Source organism: Metarhizium acridum, assembly GCF_019434415.1.
Source record: "Metarhizium acridum strain ARSEF 324 chromosome Unknown scaffold_13, whole genome shotgun sequence".
In the NCBI taxonomy this organism is placed as follows: domain Eukaryota; kingdom Fungi; phylum Ascomycota; class Sordariomycetes; order Hypocreales; family Clavicipitaceae; genus Metarhizium; species Metarhizium acridum.
Genome location: NW_027094016.1, coordinates 2313478 through 2325143, shown reverse-complemented (window position 1 = coordinate 2325143; position 11666 = coordinate 2313478). Strand labels below are relative to the sequence as shown.

General features: G+C 52.6%; 4 protein-coding genes across 4 annotated transcripts; 1 reads left to right on the top strand and 3 right to left on the bottom strand.

Moving 5' to 3' along the window:
* Positions 1–391: 391 nt before the first annotated feature.
* Positions 392–778, bottom strand: J3458_003318 (uncharacterized protein; the record flags this gene model as incomplete). The annotated part of the gene is made up of 1 exon (XM_066117687.1): positions 392–778. One exon carries the CDS (start codon positions 776–778, stop codon positions 392–394), a length of 387 nt encoding a protein of 128 aa, XP_065977477.1.
* A 319-nt stretch (positions 779–1097) lies between these two features.
* Positions 1098–1448, bottom strand: J3458_003317 (uncharacterized protein; the record flags this gene model as incomplete). Its single annotated transcript, XM_066117686.1, has 1 exon — positions 1098–1448. The coding sequence occupies one exon, from the start codon at positions 1446–1448 to the stop codon at positions 1098–1100; it is 351 nt and encodes a 116-aa protein (XP_065977476.1).
* Positions 1449–5558: 4110 nt separating this feature from the next.
* On the top strand, positions 5559–11254 carry J3458_003316 (uncharacterized protein). The gene has a single exon (XM_007813458.2). The coding sequence runs from the start codon at positions 6990–6992 to the stop codon at positions 10812–10814; it is 3825 nt and encodes a 1274-aa protein (XP_007811649.2). The 5' UTR covers positions 5559–6989; the 3' UTR covers positions 10815–11254.
* Positions 10850–11191, bottom strand: J3458_003315 (uncharacterized protein; the record flags this gene model as incomplete). The annotated part of the gene is made up of 1 exon (XM_066117685.1): positions 10850–11191. The coding sequence occupies one exon, from the start codon at positions 11189–11191 to the stop codon at positions 10850–10852; it is 342 nt and encodes a 113-aa protein (XP_065977475.1).
* Positions 11255–11666: the final 412 nt, after the last annotated feature.

Here is an 11666-nt window from a genome sequence, read left to right as displayed (position 1 = left end):
AGAACAGACGCAAGGGGTGTACAGATGGCTTGCGATATGAGCACGGCCACGGTCAGTTGCAAGAATGTGTTTGCCCTATTCGGTCAGCGTCCTGCACCACCATTTACTCAGACCAAGCTCACTTACCTCTTTGCTGGACTGACAATGTCGGCGAGCATGGTGAAAATCGTCGAACTCAGAACTGCCGGCCCGCCACCAATGCCCGTGAGTAGCCAACATAGCCACACAAACCTCAATGGCACCAACCACCAAAACCAGCAAACCATCAGCACGCCAGCAATAGTCAATGCTAAACCCAGCAAGCAGAGTAGCAGAACGGGCCGACGTCCCCATCGATCTGCCAGTATTCCGTACGGTATCGCAAGAAGTAGACCTAAATAGGGTGAACAAATCACCACCAGCACTCACACACGTGAGGGCTTTCTTTACCTGGTGCCATCATGAATAAAAACTCAATCCCCTTGACACGCGCCAACTCTTCCTGCACAGACGCAATCTTGCATTCCTGCTCCGGGATGGACCCCGGATCCAAAAACCGCCCGGGCTCGTGGGTAGAATAGTATTGGTAGCAGGCTATGCTTTCGTAGACCCGCGTCAGTGGAAGATTGAGCACAAAGACGGTAGAGTCGAGGCCCGCAAGGATGAAGAAGAGCAGGTATATGTGGTACTTGGTGCCGGTGAAGCGCGATTTCTGTCTGGCGCTTGGCAAGGGAAGAAAGGGGTGTAGTTCTTCAGAGAAATCATCTGTATCCAAGCGCATTGGGTCCTCGGTTGACATGGCGCCGTTGCGGTTGATTGTAGATGCACCTGAGCTTCACGATGTTGGGAATTTACGATTTAGATAGAACAGGACAAACATTGAAGCAGAAGCAGTCTATCCAGCCAAAGACAACCAACTCACTGTAGGCTTTGAACATCGTGAGTCCGCGTTGATGCGGAGAGCTTTTCGTGATAGCGAAGACTGGTGGGGCAAACCCGAACTGGTGCTGCAGGCCATGATGGTAAGCTGACACGCAATAGACTCGTAAGCTGACTGCATCAGTTTCCCATTGATGTCGCCTGTTGCCTGTGGTGGCTTTGCACAGCGCGTGTTTGCTTCAAGCATGGTGAATGTCGTGGACGCTCGACGACAATGTCTGGTGAACACCAACATCACATTGTCGAGAGACAAAAAGGGGACGAGCACCCACGCGCATCACCGTCACCATCACAGTCGTCCGCAACGTGCCGCAGCATGGTAGTCTCCCTAGACTGGTCTCTACGGTTTCCGTGCGTGTTTCCCCCCATGCCTTGGTACAAACAAGGACAATGGCCTCATTCATGCTGTTCATGCGTAGCCGCCTGCAGCGCACAGTCCAGCCGTCTTGTCCCGCAAATCCCAAATCCACGGTATGCTGCTGCGGCATGGGCAAATGGCATGATGTGCTCCGTATGGCTGCTTGTTGCATTACAGCATCATTGAAACTGGTCTATTCGTCGATATATGCTCCAGCGACAAATAGATTATTTCTCGTGACAGTAGGTAGTTATATCTGTGGCAAATTGGGGACGAATTTTTCCGCTAGTCGATTTGTGTCGCGGGAGGCGGGAGTCGAGAGTCAAACGCTCTGGGCAAGAGAACCTTGTGTCTGCAGGAGGATCGGGCACAAGATCTCCTTGCAGCCATGCTGGGCTTCTCCCCAGCAAAAACAGTGTCGATCCATGAGTTGTGACGCAGTCTATGTATCTGCACATGCCGCAATGGTGAGCATATGACTGGGGCCATTAGAACCGGAAGGAAACCTCCTTATTTCGTCGGACGCAGCCAGCCGTCGATTACCTTGGAAGTTAAGTAGACACATAGCACAATATCAATCGTTAGTTCCGGATCCGGGAATTTTAATGGCTTTGGGATGGAATGCGGTGTCCATCGGGAGGAAAGCGAGAGCGAGAGTCGATTGTCTCAGGGTTGGCCGTACGGATGGCTGTTGGGCGGGGCGGGTATCGCCGTGTTCATCGAGTATGTAGGAGCGGCTGCAAGATTGCATATTTGGCAGTCAATTTTGAGCTCGGCCAAACTGATTTGATGGTCACGTTGGACAGAACCATGTCCTCGGAAGTTCGATGAGAAATTAAATGTAGCATGTAGGAGTAATTCCCCGTAGACAAGATTGTGCATGTGTACTCCGTACGTACGAAGTAATACACGGGTGTGGAGCTAGAGGTGGACATTACATAATCAATCTACACCAAACCTGATTTTGTCTGCCTGCGAAATTTTCATCAGCGTTTGCCTTGTCCCACCTTCTGCTCCTTGTGACTGCACCACGTACGTATGGTCTCACCCGAACAACACTTGTGTTGGATGGACGTGCCCGAAGTTTTCCTTCGGCGACCTCTTTGCTCTCGTCTGCAGTGCCTGAAACGATGAGCCGCCAGGAAGAACCCAGCGCCGTTTACCAGCTACAGAATGACGACTATCTCGGAGCGCTGCCCTATTTTCTACGCGGTTGTTGAGTTTCAGAGTAGTCATGTCAAATCAGGTAGGTCTTTTCAGCCGTTGACGACATGTCTCTTGCTATGCTGTTCCTTTTTCCTCTTCCTTTTTTTGTCTTGTTTGCAACGGCATATGTGTGTACAGCGGTGGGCTATCTTTGTGCTCCAACTGCTGAAGGATGAATTCAACGTGCCAAGACAAAACATCCCCTTCATTACCAAACACCGCTGCTCTTGATTCTCTACGGACTCTGGTGCATGAAGATGGGGATACATTTCAATTCTGGTGCAGTGATTTCTGTGTGTGTCTGCAAACGTGATGATTGAACGACGGAAGATCCACACTACACAATATTTGATGCCACGTAAATGACGGCGCCTGTCTTTAGAGACCGTCATAATGGGTATGGCACCAGCCTTGATGTATTGCGAGCAATCAATCGTCCCTATTCAGTGCAGCCGCGCCGTGAGCCCATCGGACTGGCCGTGTTCTCAGCCCAATCGGAATATGTCGAATCTATGCTCCACGCATTGTCGAGGCAGTGACACCCAATGCGCCAGGAACCCAGAATAGTTAAGTCCTGTAGGCTGTGACAAAGACAGGCAATTCGCCGTTCACATCGGGCTACGTTGTTGACGAGCTAATGCAACGAATGCCTTCCAGAGCTGAACGGCACAGGCGGCGGCAGTTGTGCAACGTGCCGCCTCGCGATTCGGCGGCCGTCCAGAACATGCCCAGATGATGTCTGCCGCGTGGCTCGGCGACAAAGACAATGACGCGCCCACGGCGATTGAAGGAAAGGCTGGATTCATGACATAATAATTAACCGCCAAGGCGGCAAAGACTCCAATGCGCGGAAACGAGCTTCTGAGCGGCCGAGCCGACACGAAACGCCGTCATGGCCACGTTGGAAAATGCGCATCAACATGTGAGGTTTGAAAAAGACCACTAACGGAGTATAATAGCATGATAAACTCTCGGGTCCTCGTTTCAGCCTCTGAGCCTATGAGGTCAGGTGGTCCACCAGTGGATGTTCCTCCACCAGGATGGAACTGGCTGAATCAACTATCAACTCAAACTCGTGCCGAGAAACGGCGCGCCCATTCACCCAAGTGCGGTGTGGGTAAAAGGCGTATTTGACTCGACAAGGTGCCACCAATATGTCTCTATCGCCAAGTCTACGCCCACATTAAACTGGTAGACGGGATTTGCTCGCATACGATTCCGAAACCCCCCCTCTTGCCCCAAATGACACCCATGGCCTGGCCCATCTTAGCCTGGTGAAAGCCGGCCGCCAAGTCAGCGCCATACTAATCAATTGCCCGCCGTTCGACCGACATTTAATATGGGCCTTTCAAGCGTGAGATGGAAGGGGCAGGGAGAGAGAGATATGCTAGCGGATTGTCGTCATCCGAAGCCAAGAAGACGAGTTTGCAGCAGTCAAAAATCCACGTCTCGACACCATCAGTTCACTCTGGATATGCAGCATAGTTACCACGAAAGCAGTCAAGCAAGATAAGGCGAGCTCGACAACCATTGTAATTGATGACGGTGCGCCAGCGATGTTGGCATATTCAGCCACTAACGGTGCAGTATGCGCGCGCAATTGGCATATGATGGGAAAACACAACGAGCATGGCGACATGGGGCATTTTGTTTTCTTCTTGTCCACTCGGGGCTGAAATGGAAACACAAATATGACAGAACTGATATGGACAAGCTGAAGGGTCAGGACATGGTATGGAACGTTTCGGCATAGCTCGTCAGTCAAGGTGTGACAGCTATCGCTGTGCCATGCAGCTTAATGGATGGACTTGACCAATGTATGTATGTATGTACGTTCGATACGCCGTAGGGAAAGGAGTTTCGGAGCGGACTTGTTTTCTTCTTTGTGCGCCGGTTGTGAGCGCAAGTACATAGCAAGGCCCAACCGACCAGACGGTCCTTGGATGATGCTGGGCCACAGATGTTTCATGACGGGTCACGATGTCCGCGATTATGAGAGAGGGAGAGAGAGACATGCGAAAGAACATGTTGTGCATAGCACCCTCCGCGGTGCTCGAGTGTTTCTCCGTGGACGCAAAGACATGACGATGTGCGAGCGCCGACGACAAAGGAAGCAATGATCAGAAAACGCAAGAGGGATTGATTGGCCTGCTCCCACATTTGGTACATGAACTACAATTTTGTAAATGCAATGCCATCTGAGCTAAAAGCGAAACCACGCATGGCGCCAAGCGGACAATCGGGATGAGGCAAACTTGAATCCTCAAACGAGAAATCATCATCTTGGTCGGCTCCACAGCCCTGGAAGCCACAACCTCCGTCTTTAAGCCCGCCAGTCCCGCACCAGAGCGCTGGGGCAAGCCTCTCCCAGGAACAGTGGCCGCATGTGCGCTTGATTGCGTCTGGACAGGGGCAGAACCTTAAGATTGCTGCAGGGTGGACGGATTAGGAACAGCTGCGATAGCGCCGAAGCCGTTGGCGGATGATGAAGGCAAGGTGTGGGTGTCGCCTGCCGATTTGGCTATGCCGCTACTCCGTACCAGAGAGGTCTCTAGACAAACTGTAAATGCAATTGGTAGTGCAAATGCACATGCAGGCTCGCGAGAGGACCGCGACACGCCCACGAAGGAGACAAATGACGCAAAGCATGCTGTGCGCGGCTGAATCATGGCACCACCAATCGGTTGTAAAGATTATCACGCGTGTTTTGATCAAACGGGGCACGCCCTTCTCTTCCAGAAGAAAAAAAAACAAAAAAAAAAAAACCAAGACACCATAATAATGCTAACTTTTAGCCTAGGTATTAGGTATTAAGTAATATGGAGCACCTAAACCCGCACTAACAAGTACATTCTAGTACGATTAAAATGAGAGGGGTGAAGAGCAAAAGCAAAAGCACAAGCAAAACAGTCTGGACTACTCCGTAGACTAGACGAGCTAAAGGTAGTAGCCCGTATGCCGAGATGGAATCCAACATTAAATAAGTGACGGGACGGCACATGGGACACATAGGAAACTCGTACGTATGCATGCAAACGGCTGCGGTTGCTACGTTTGTCTGCAGCCCTTTGTCTGCCTCTGCTCTGTGCTGTCTGTATAGACTCCGGTCTTTGGTGCCTTCACGATCCATCTTCTCACCGTCTTGGGAGGCCCTGTGGGTTTGGAGCTCCATTGATCCCGTCTTTCCCGCCGAATTCATAACACGCGAGTTATAGCCTGTGCTAGTACTCCGTATTCCATGGGCCATCTTCTCGAGCCGTTGAGTCCCGGCATTGCCTCAGAAAAGTGACCGGTCCCTGCCTCGTCGGAAGAGCTGTGGGCTCACATCCGCTCAGCCCATCATCAGCCACAACGCCAAAACGGCTGCAACGAGACGGCTCAGCACAAGACAGCACGTCGCAGCACATCGCATCACAGTGCTCTGTACGAAGTGCAGGGACAATAAAGGAGCCCTCGCACGCTATCCGCCTCATAATACGACCAAAGCTACAACAGCCTTGAAAGCGCGAATGGCAAAACAGGAAAAAAAAAAAAGAAATAGCAACTCTGGCGACTTCGGAAGCGTTTTGAAACCCCGAATTGGCCCAATATTGAGCAAAGCCCGCACAACACGCCGCATAATACGGCTCTCAGCTTTCTTTCAGCCCTGGTGCTGCTGAAAAGGTCTCCCCCTTCAAACCCCTGCATACCCTAATTAAGATCCGTCGTCAAATCTCCTTGTCTGACTCGGCTCCCTGACCCCAGGGGAGCAACCTATTACACGTCAGTCCTCCGGCACGGCCAGCACAGCTCATCTCCGGGTCCCGAATTGACCAGTTGATCACCACGGGGCAGACTTGAGGTAGGTTTTTGGAGGCAAACTTGTCGCGTTTCGTTGTTCAAAAGAGGAACAAAAAAAAAAAAACAGAGAGCACTGATTGACTGACCTCGCTCCCCTCTGAATCTGCCTCTGCTTCTGGACACAGGCGCTTGGCAAGGCGCCTGGAGATTACTTACTACGCTGTCATTCCCCTCTCCTCAACGTCACAGGAAAGCCATCTTGCCTTCATTGCATTCTCACTCTTCAGCCTCTCCCCTTGGCACCCCTGACCGATCGGGCTATTAGGTTAGCCGCCGAGTCAAAAGGACGGAGTCATACGAAAGCAATTGCGTTGTTTAGCCGCTTTCTGTTTTTTCCCTCTTCTCCTTTCGACTGGTCCTTTTCTTCCTTTGAGAACGCTTCTGGAACGACGACGACTTTTCTCTCTGCCGGCCAGAGATCCAAACACAAAAAAAAAAAAGAGACGAAGGGGCGCACGCACGGAAAGAGAAGTAATGGTCGGCTGAACCGTCAATTTGCCACTGAATCCTTTCGCTTTGCGCCGTGTGACGCTCTTTTGAGAAACGGGCATCGAGGTAGTAATCTCTTATTTTCTTGTTCCAACTGCCCCCCCCCATCATTTCTCTCTTTTGCCCCCCTGCTCTTCTTCAGCATGCGAAGAAGAGCGAGGCATTGGCTTCTTGTGCCATGGGTGCAACTGTTGTCATGGCCCCGACTCTGCAGCTCTCGCAGCGCCCACTTTCTGCATCTGAGCTCTTGGGCCCAACGGGTGTCCTGTCGGCTTCACCTCTCCATCATTGCTCTGGCTCCGTTGCTGCCGGCTCGACTTCTCGAAGCACTGGAACCGACGACCCGAAATTGCCAGAGCTGGACCTGGTGGGATTTGACTTGCCGACTTTCAATACTGATTTTAAACTCGAAAATTTGGTCTTTGCCGATGACAGAGAGCGTACTCCTGTCGCCCATCCCAAACCGTCTTCACAACCCGAGGTAGTGGAAGCTACAACATCTGGGACGAAGCTGCCCAGACAAGCTTCCACAGCTCGAAGCAAACGAAACTTATTGATTGATAGACCTCGGTCATGGTTGATGCCTACAAGCAAGTTTGCCAAGGAATTGCCAAATGGGAGTGACGGGGGCGGCCGCCTAGAATCAAACGTGTCTGCCCAAAGTCCCATTGCTGCCACCACGTCGACGAAAGCGACGACGACGACGAGGACATCACCACCTTCCCCCCTGTCGGGAAGCTCGGAAGGCTTCGCCAATTTTGCGAGACGCTCCTGGATCTCACGCTCTCCTCGTTCATCTTCGCCCAAGCATGCGTTCGAGCAGTCCGCTGCCGAACAGTTTCAACCAGGCCGTGAGGGGCTAGCTCGTACATCCACCGTCAAGGCATCCAAATCACCAGCTCGATTACAGATCATTACGAATACCGACGAGACGACGGAACACACAAAACAGCAACCAGAGAAACTCAGAGCAACTGCGAAGCCGTTTACAAGGGCAACGTCATACTTGTCCAAAATCAAAGGCAGACACCAAAACGCCCATCTTGGCCGGGACGGTGCTGAATCTGACCACAGCTGCGGTTCATCAGCCACCAGCCTTAACCGTACTTCCAACAGTATTCGTACGAGCGCCTCCCCGTCCATCTGCAGTGATGGTAATACCAACACGCCCATTACCGATGAGTCGTGCAACGAAATGACGCCCAAACTCCGTGACCCGCTGTGGTCGGCTTTCAAGACTCTTGATGTTGAGACGAGGGCCTTTGGGTCCAAGCAAACCGCGCACCGCGTTGCTCAGATCCATTCGGTTTTGCTGCCATTTTTGAAACGTACACGAGACAATTCATCGGCTAAAACGATTGCTCTCGAAGATGTTGAGAGGCGAGCCATCATTCTCAACAAGTGGTGGATGTCTCTTCTAGATATGCTCCATGGCCAGTTACAGCAGCCCATCCCTGGCGTGGACCGCCCGGTGCTGCTGGAAGCCGCAACGATGCTCATGATGCGGCCCGAATGGCGACAGGCGACCACGTACATGCAGCCACTGGCGGAACGGTCACCCTCGGAACGCGTGAGGTCACGATCATGGACACATGCCTCGAAATCGACGACAGATGGCTCCGTCCACTCGGACATGTTTGCCGAATCTGCAGAGCACAACATTCGAACCATGTTTGTGGCCAACCTGGTCAAGCAAATGGCCTATGTCGTGGACAAAATGTCGTTGCGCCACGCGCCTTTAAGCTTGGTAAACTTTTCTGGAAAGACGTGCGCATACGCCTTCTTCTTCGCCCCGGGAGTTGCCGACGTTTTGCTGCGGCTCTGGGGGCTTACACCGGAGCTCATCAGGCGAGCCGGGACCGAGTTTGGGCTCCCTCGCAGAGACGTGGGGGAAAGTGACGATATCACCGCCCTGTTCCCGCCCAAGTTGGGACCGTTGGGCTGGACTTCGCCTAGAGCCATGTGGGACGGTCTCAAGCAAATTCCCAAGATGCCGTTGCTCGTGGCGAGAATACCCTGGACTGGTCCCTGGGTCGCTCGGTGGAAGGGCCGAGACACCGACCTCTTCTTCATCTTTCTCAAGTATTTCCACGTTCTCTCGGACCAGTTCATCCCCCCTGGCCTGCCCCTTACGGAAAAGGCTCGGTCGCCCGCATTTGCCCTGGTTCACGCACAGCTATTGTCCATTGTGGACTCGACTATTCACCGCCAAACTGGCATCGAACCTGTGGCGTACGCTCCCCTAATTGACTCGGTTAACGGAGCAGACTCGGCTCTGCCCATGCCTCTCCCACCACCGAGTAATGCAATCCGGGTCATGGGCGAGAACAGGCTCGTTATCTTGCTCAAAGACTTCTTGTTCGACGATGGCCCGGAAATTGCAGGTGGTAGGCATACCTTTGCCGAATCGTTTGCTGCCACCCTTAAGGCGGCTGCAAGCAAGACGTCGCTGTACGACAACTCTGCGTGCTTTACACTTTGCGACTTTTTGGAAGAGGTCTTGATGGTTTACCATGAGTTCGAGGTAACAGCTGCAGCCCCAGCCAGCTACATTGACTGGCCTTTCTGGATCGAGGTGTGCAAACGCATGTCGAGCTCAATGAACACCATGTCTGAAGTTCGCATGCTGTCTTTTGTCTTTACCGTCTGGGATGCCATGGTCAAAGACTCCCGTAGGAAGGCGGCCGTCTGCTTAGAATGGCTCCTGACCGAGGAGTCGTTTAATGCGTATTTCAACAACTGGTGCCCTATGGTTCGAGCCTACTACCAGCGCCTCATTTGCTGGCGAATGTGTCGATACACTGGTGGCTCCGACGAAATGGACATGAATATCTACCTCGAGGCAGCCGCACGACTCAAGACCAATTGGGCTCACTACCTATACTTGAAGCAGAACGCAGAAGAGACCGGCAAAATGGCTCCATCAACAGCCCCCATGTCCCCTGCCATGGGCAAGAAGTTTATGATTATTCGCCAAGAGGCTACCTCGCCGAATCCGGGACTGTTCATGGGCTTCGACACATTCGCCAGAACCCCAGCATCATCATCAAAACCCAAGCACCAGCTCCTGCTTGGTATTGATTCCCCAGACACCGGCCTACTCGGCCGCAGCGACAACGGAAAGAAGCGTTGGTCGCTGCTGGGAAAAGTCCTCGCAATCACGTCTGGGAACATTGTTCAACCAGCCGCCGTGGACGACGAGTATGGACGGATACCACCAGGCTCAGCGGGAAGCGAGACCAGTGGCGGCCTTGGTCGAAAGCTAGCCGATCCAGCACCCCTCATTCCAACATCCAACTCAGGAGGGCGCCTGGGCAAGACGGGCCCTAAAGTCCCCGCTCCATCTTCAGATGATGGATCCTTGGGATCGTCTCCCGTCTACGACGAACAGAAATACACATTCAAATTTGTGCTCGGGTGGCAGCAAGCCCCCACTCCCGCTCGTGATCGCGTCCTGACGAGACCTCGACTGCCCATCCCAACACAGGCGCGCATCAGCGCGAAGAATCACAATGTTCTCCCGCCCCTGCCTCCTCTCCCGCCTCTTCCGCGAGCCGATGTCCCAGCCCAAACACGCCCGGAGACACCCAAACCGGCTCGCATACCAAAGGAAGGCGATTTGGCATCTCTTAACGCCTCCGTCGAGGAGTGGCTCCGCAACACGCCGACTGGCAGCTTGGAGCCTGGACCCGGCAGCCGACGAAGTAGTGGTAGCGTTGCCCGACGTGACGGCGGCACACCGGGCGAAACAACAACACGCAACAACACCTTGTCCACTACCAATACTGCCAGCGACAGCAACAGAGAGCAGCTTACGAAACCAGTAAAGCCTACTGGAATATATGCCAAGAATGCCGTGTATTGCGGTCGTGCCCTTGCAGAATGGGCTCAGGTGATTTCTGAATGCAATATTTTTACCGAAAGGCGCCAGGACGATGGTGTTGAGCTACTGGCCGATATTGAAGTGCCTCATCTCGGAGTGGACGGATTCCGCCGCGGGTAAACAAACAAAACATATCACCATCCTGATGACAGTGATTACGGACGTTGATGAGGCAAAAAAACCCGCCCTTTCTTGTACTCATTATACCCGTTGTGAATGAACAGGATACAGTCTACAGGATATATTACAAAAATTTTCTTTCTTTCTTTTTTCCCCAAATCTTCCATTTGGTCATACATCGCGGCGTTCCGGACGATCAGGGGTTTTAACACCAGCCGAGGCTGGTTTTGGATGTTTTTGTATTTGACAATATCGATTGCTTTTTGGCATTCATCATCTTGGCATGTTTTGATTGAGCTTGGCTCTGCATTCTGTTTGTCTTTATTATTTGGATTGATGCGTGCCTTGGCACAAGAAGCACACACAGCACAGCGCATATATTACCCAAATGGGCTTGGACTAGATACCCAGAATGAATGCAATAGATGATTTGACATGCAGTGCATTGGCGATGCTGCCCCCAGGCATGTGATATTTCTCTTTAACAGGCCGATGGACCGTGATATGTGGTATTCTGGCGATATGAGGACGGAACATTTGGCCACACGGCACCAGCCACGCCGTCTCAACATCCAGCTGGGTAATCCACGCTGCGCTGTGAGACTACCATATCACGTCTTAAAGCAACAACTCCGACTCAACAAGTTGGGCACGCTCTCGAATATGAGCCCAGGCCGTCTCAATGCCAATGTGCGGGCTCGCAGCAACAGTCACCCAACCCCTCCATGACCCATCTAAACTTCCTAATTCGGCCTCCTCCTCCATCCTGAGTGGCCAGCCCTGACAGTCCCACAGCCTCCAGGCCGGCCACTCAGCCATCACCCACCCCCGGCTTTACACCTGATAAACGAG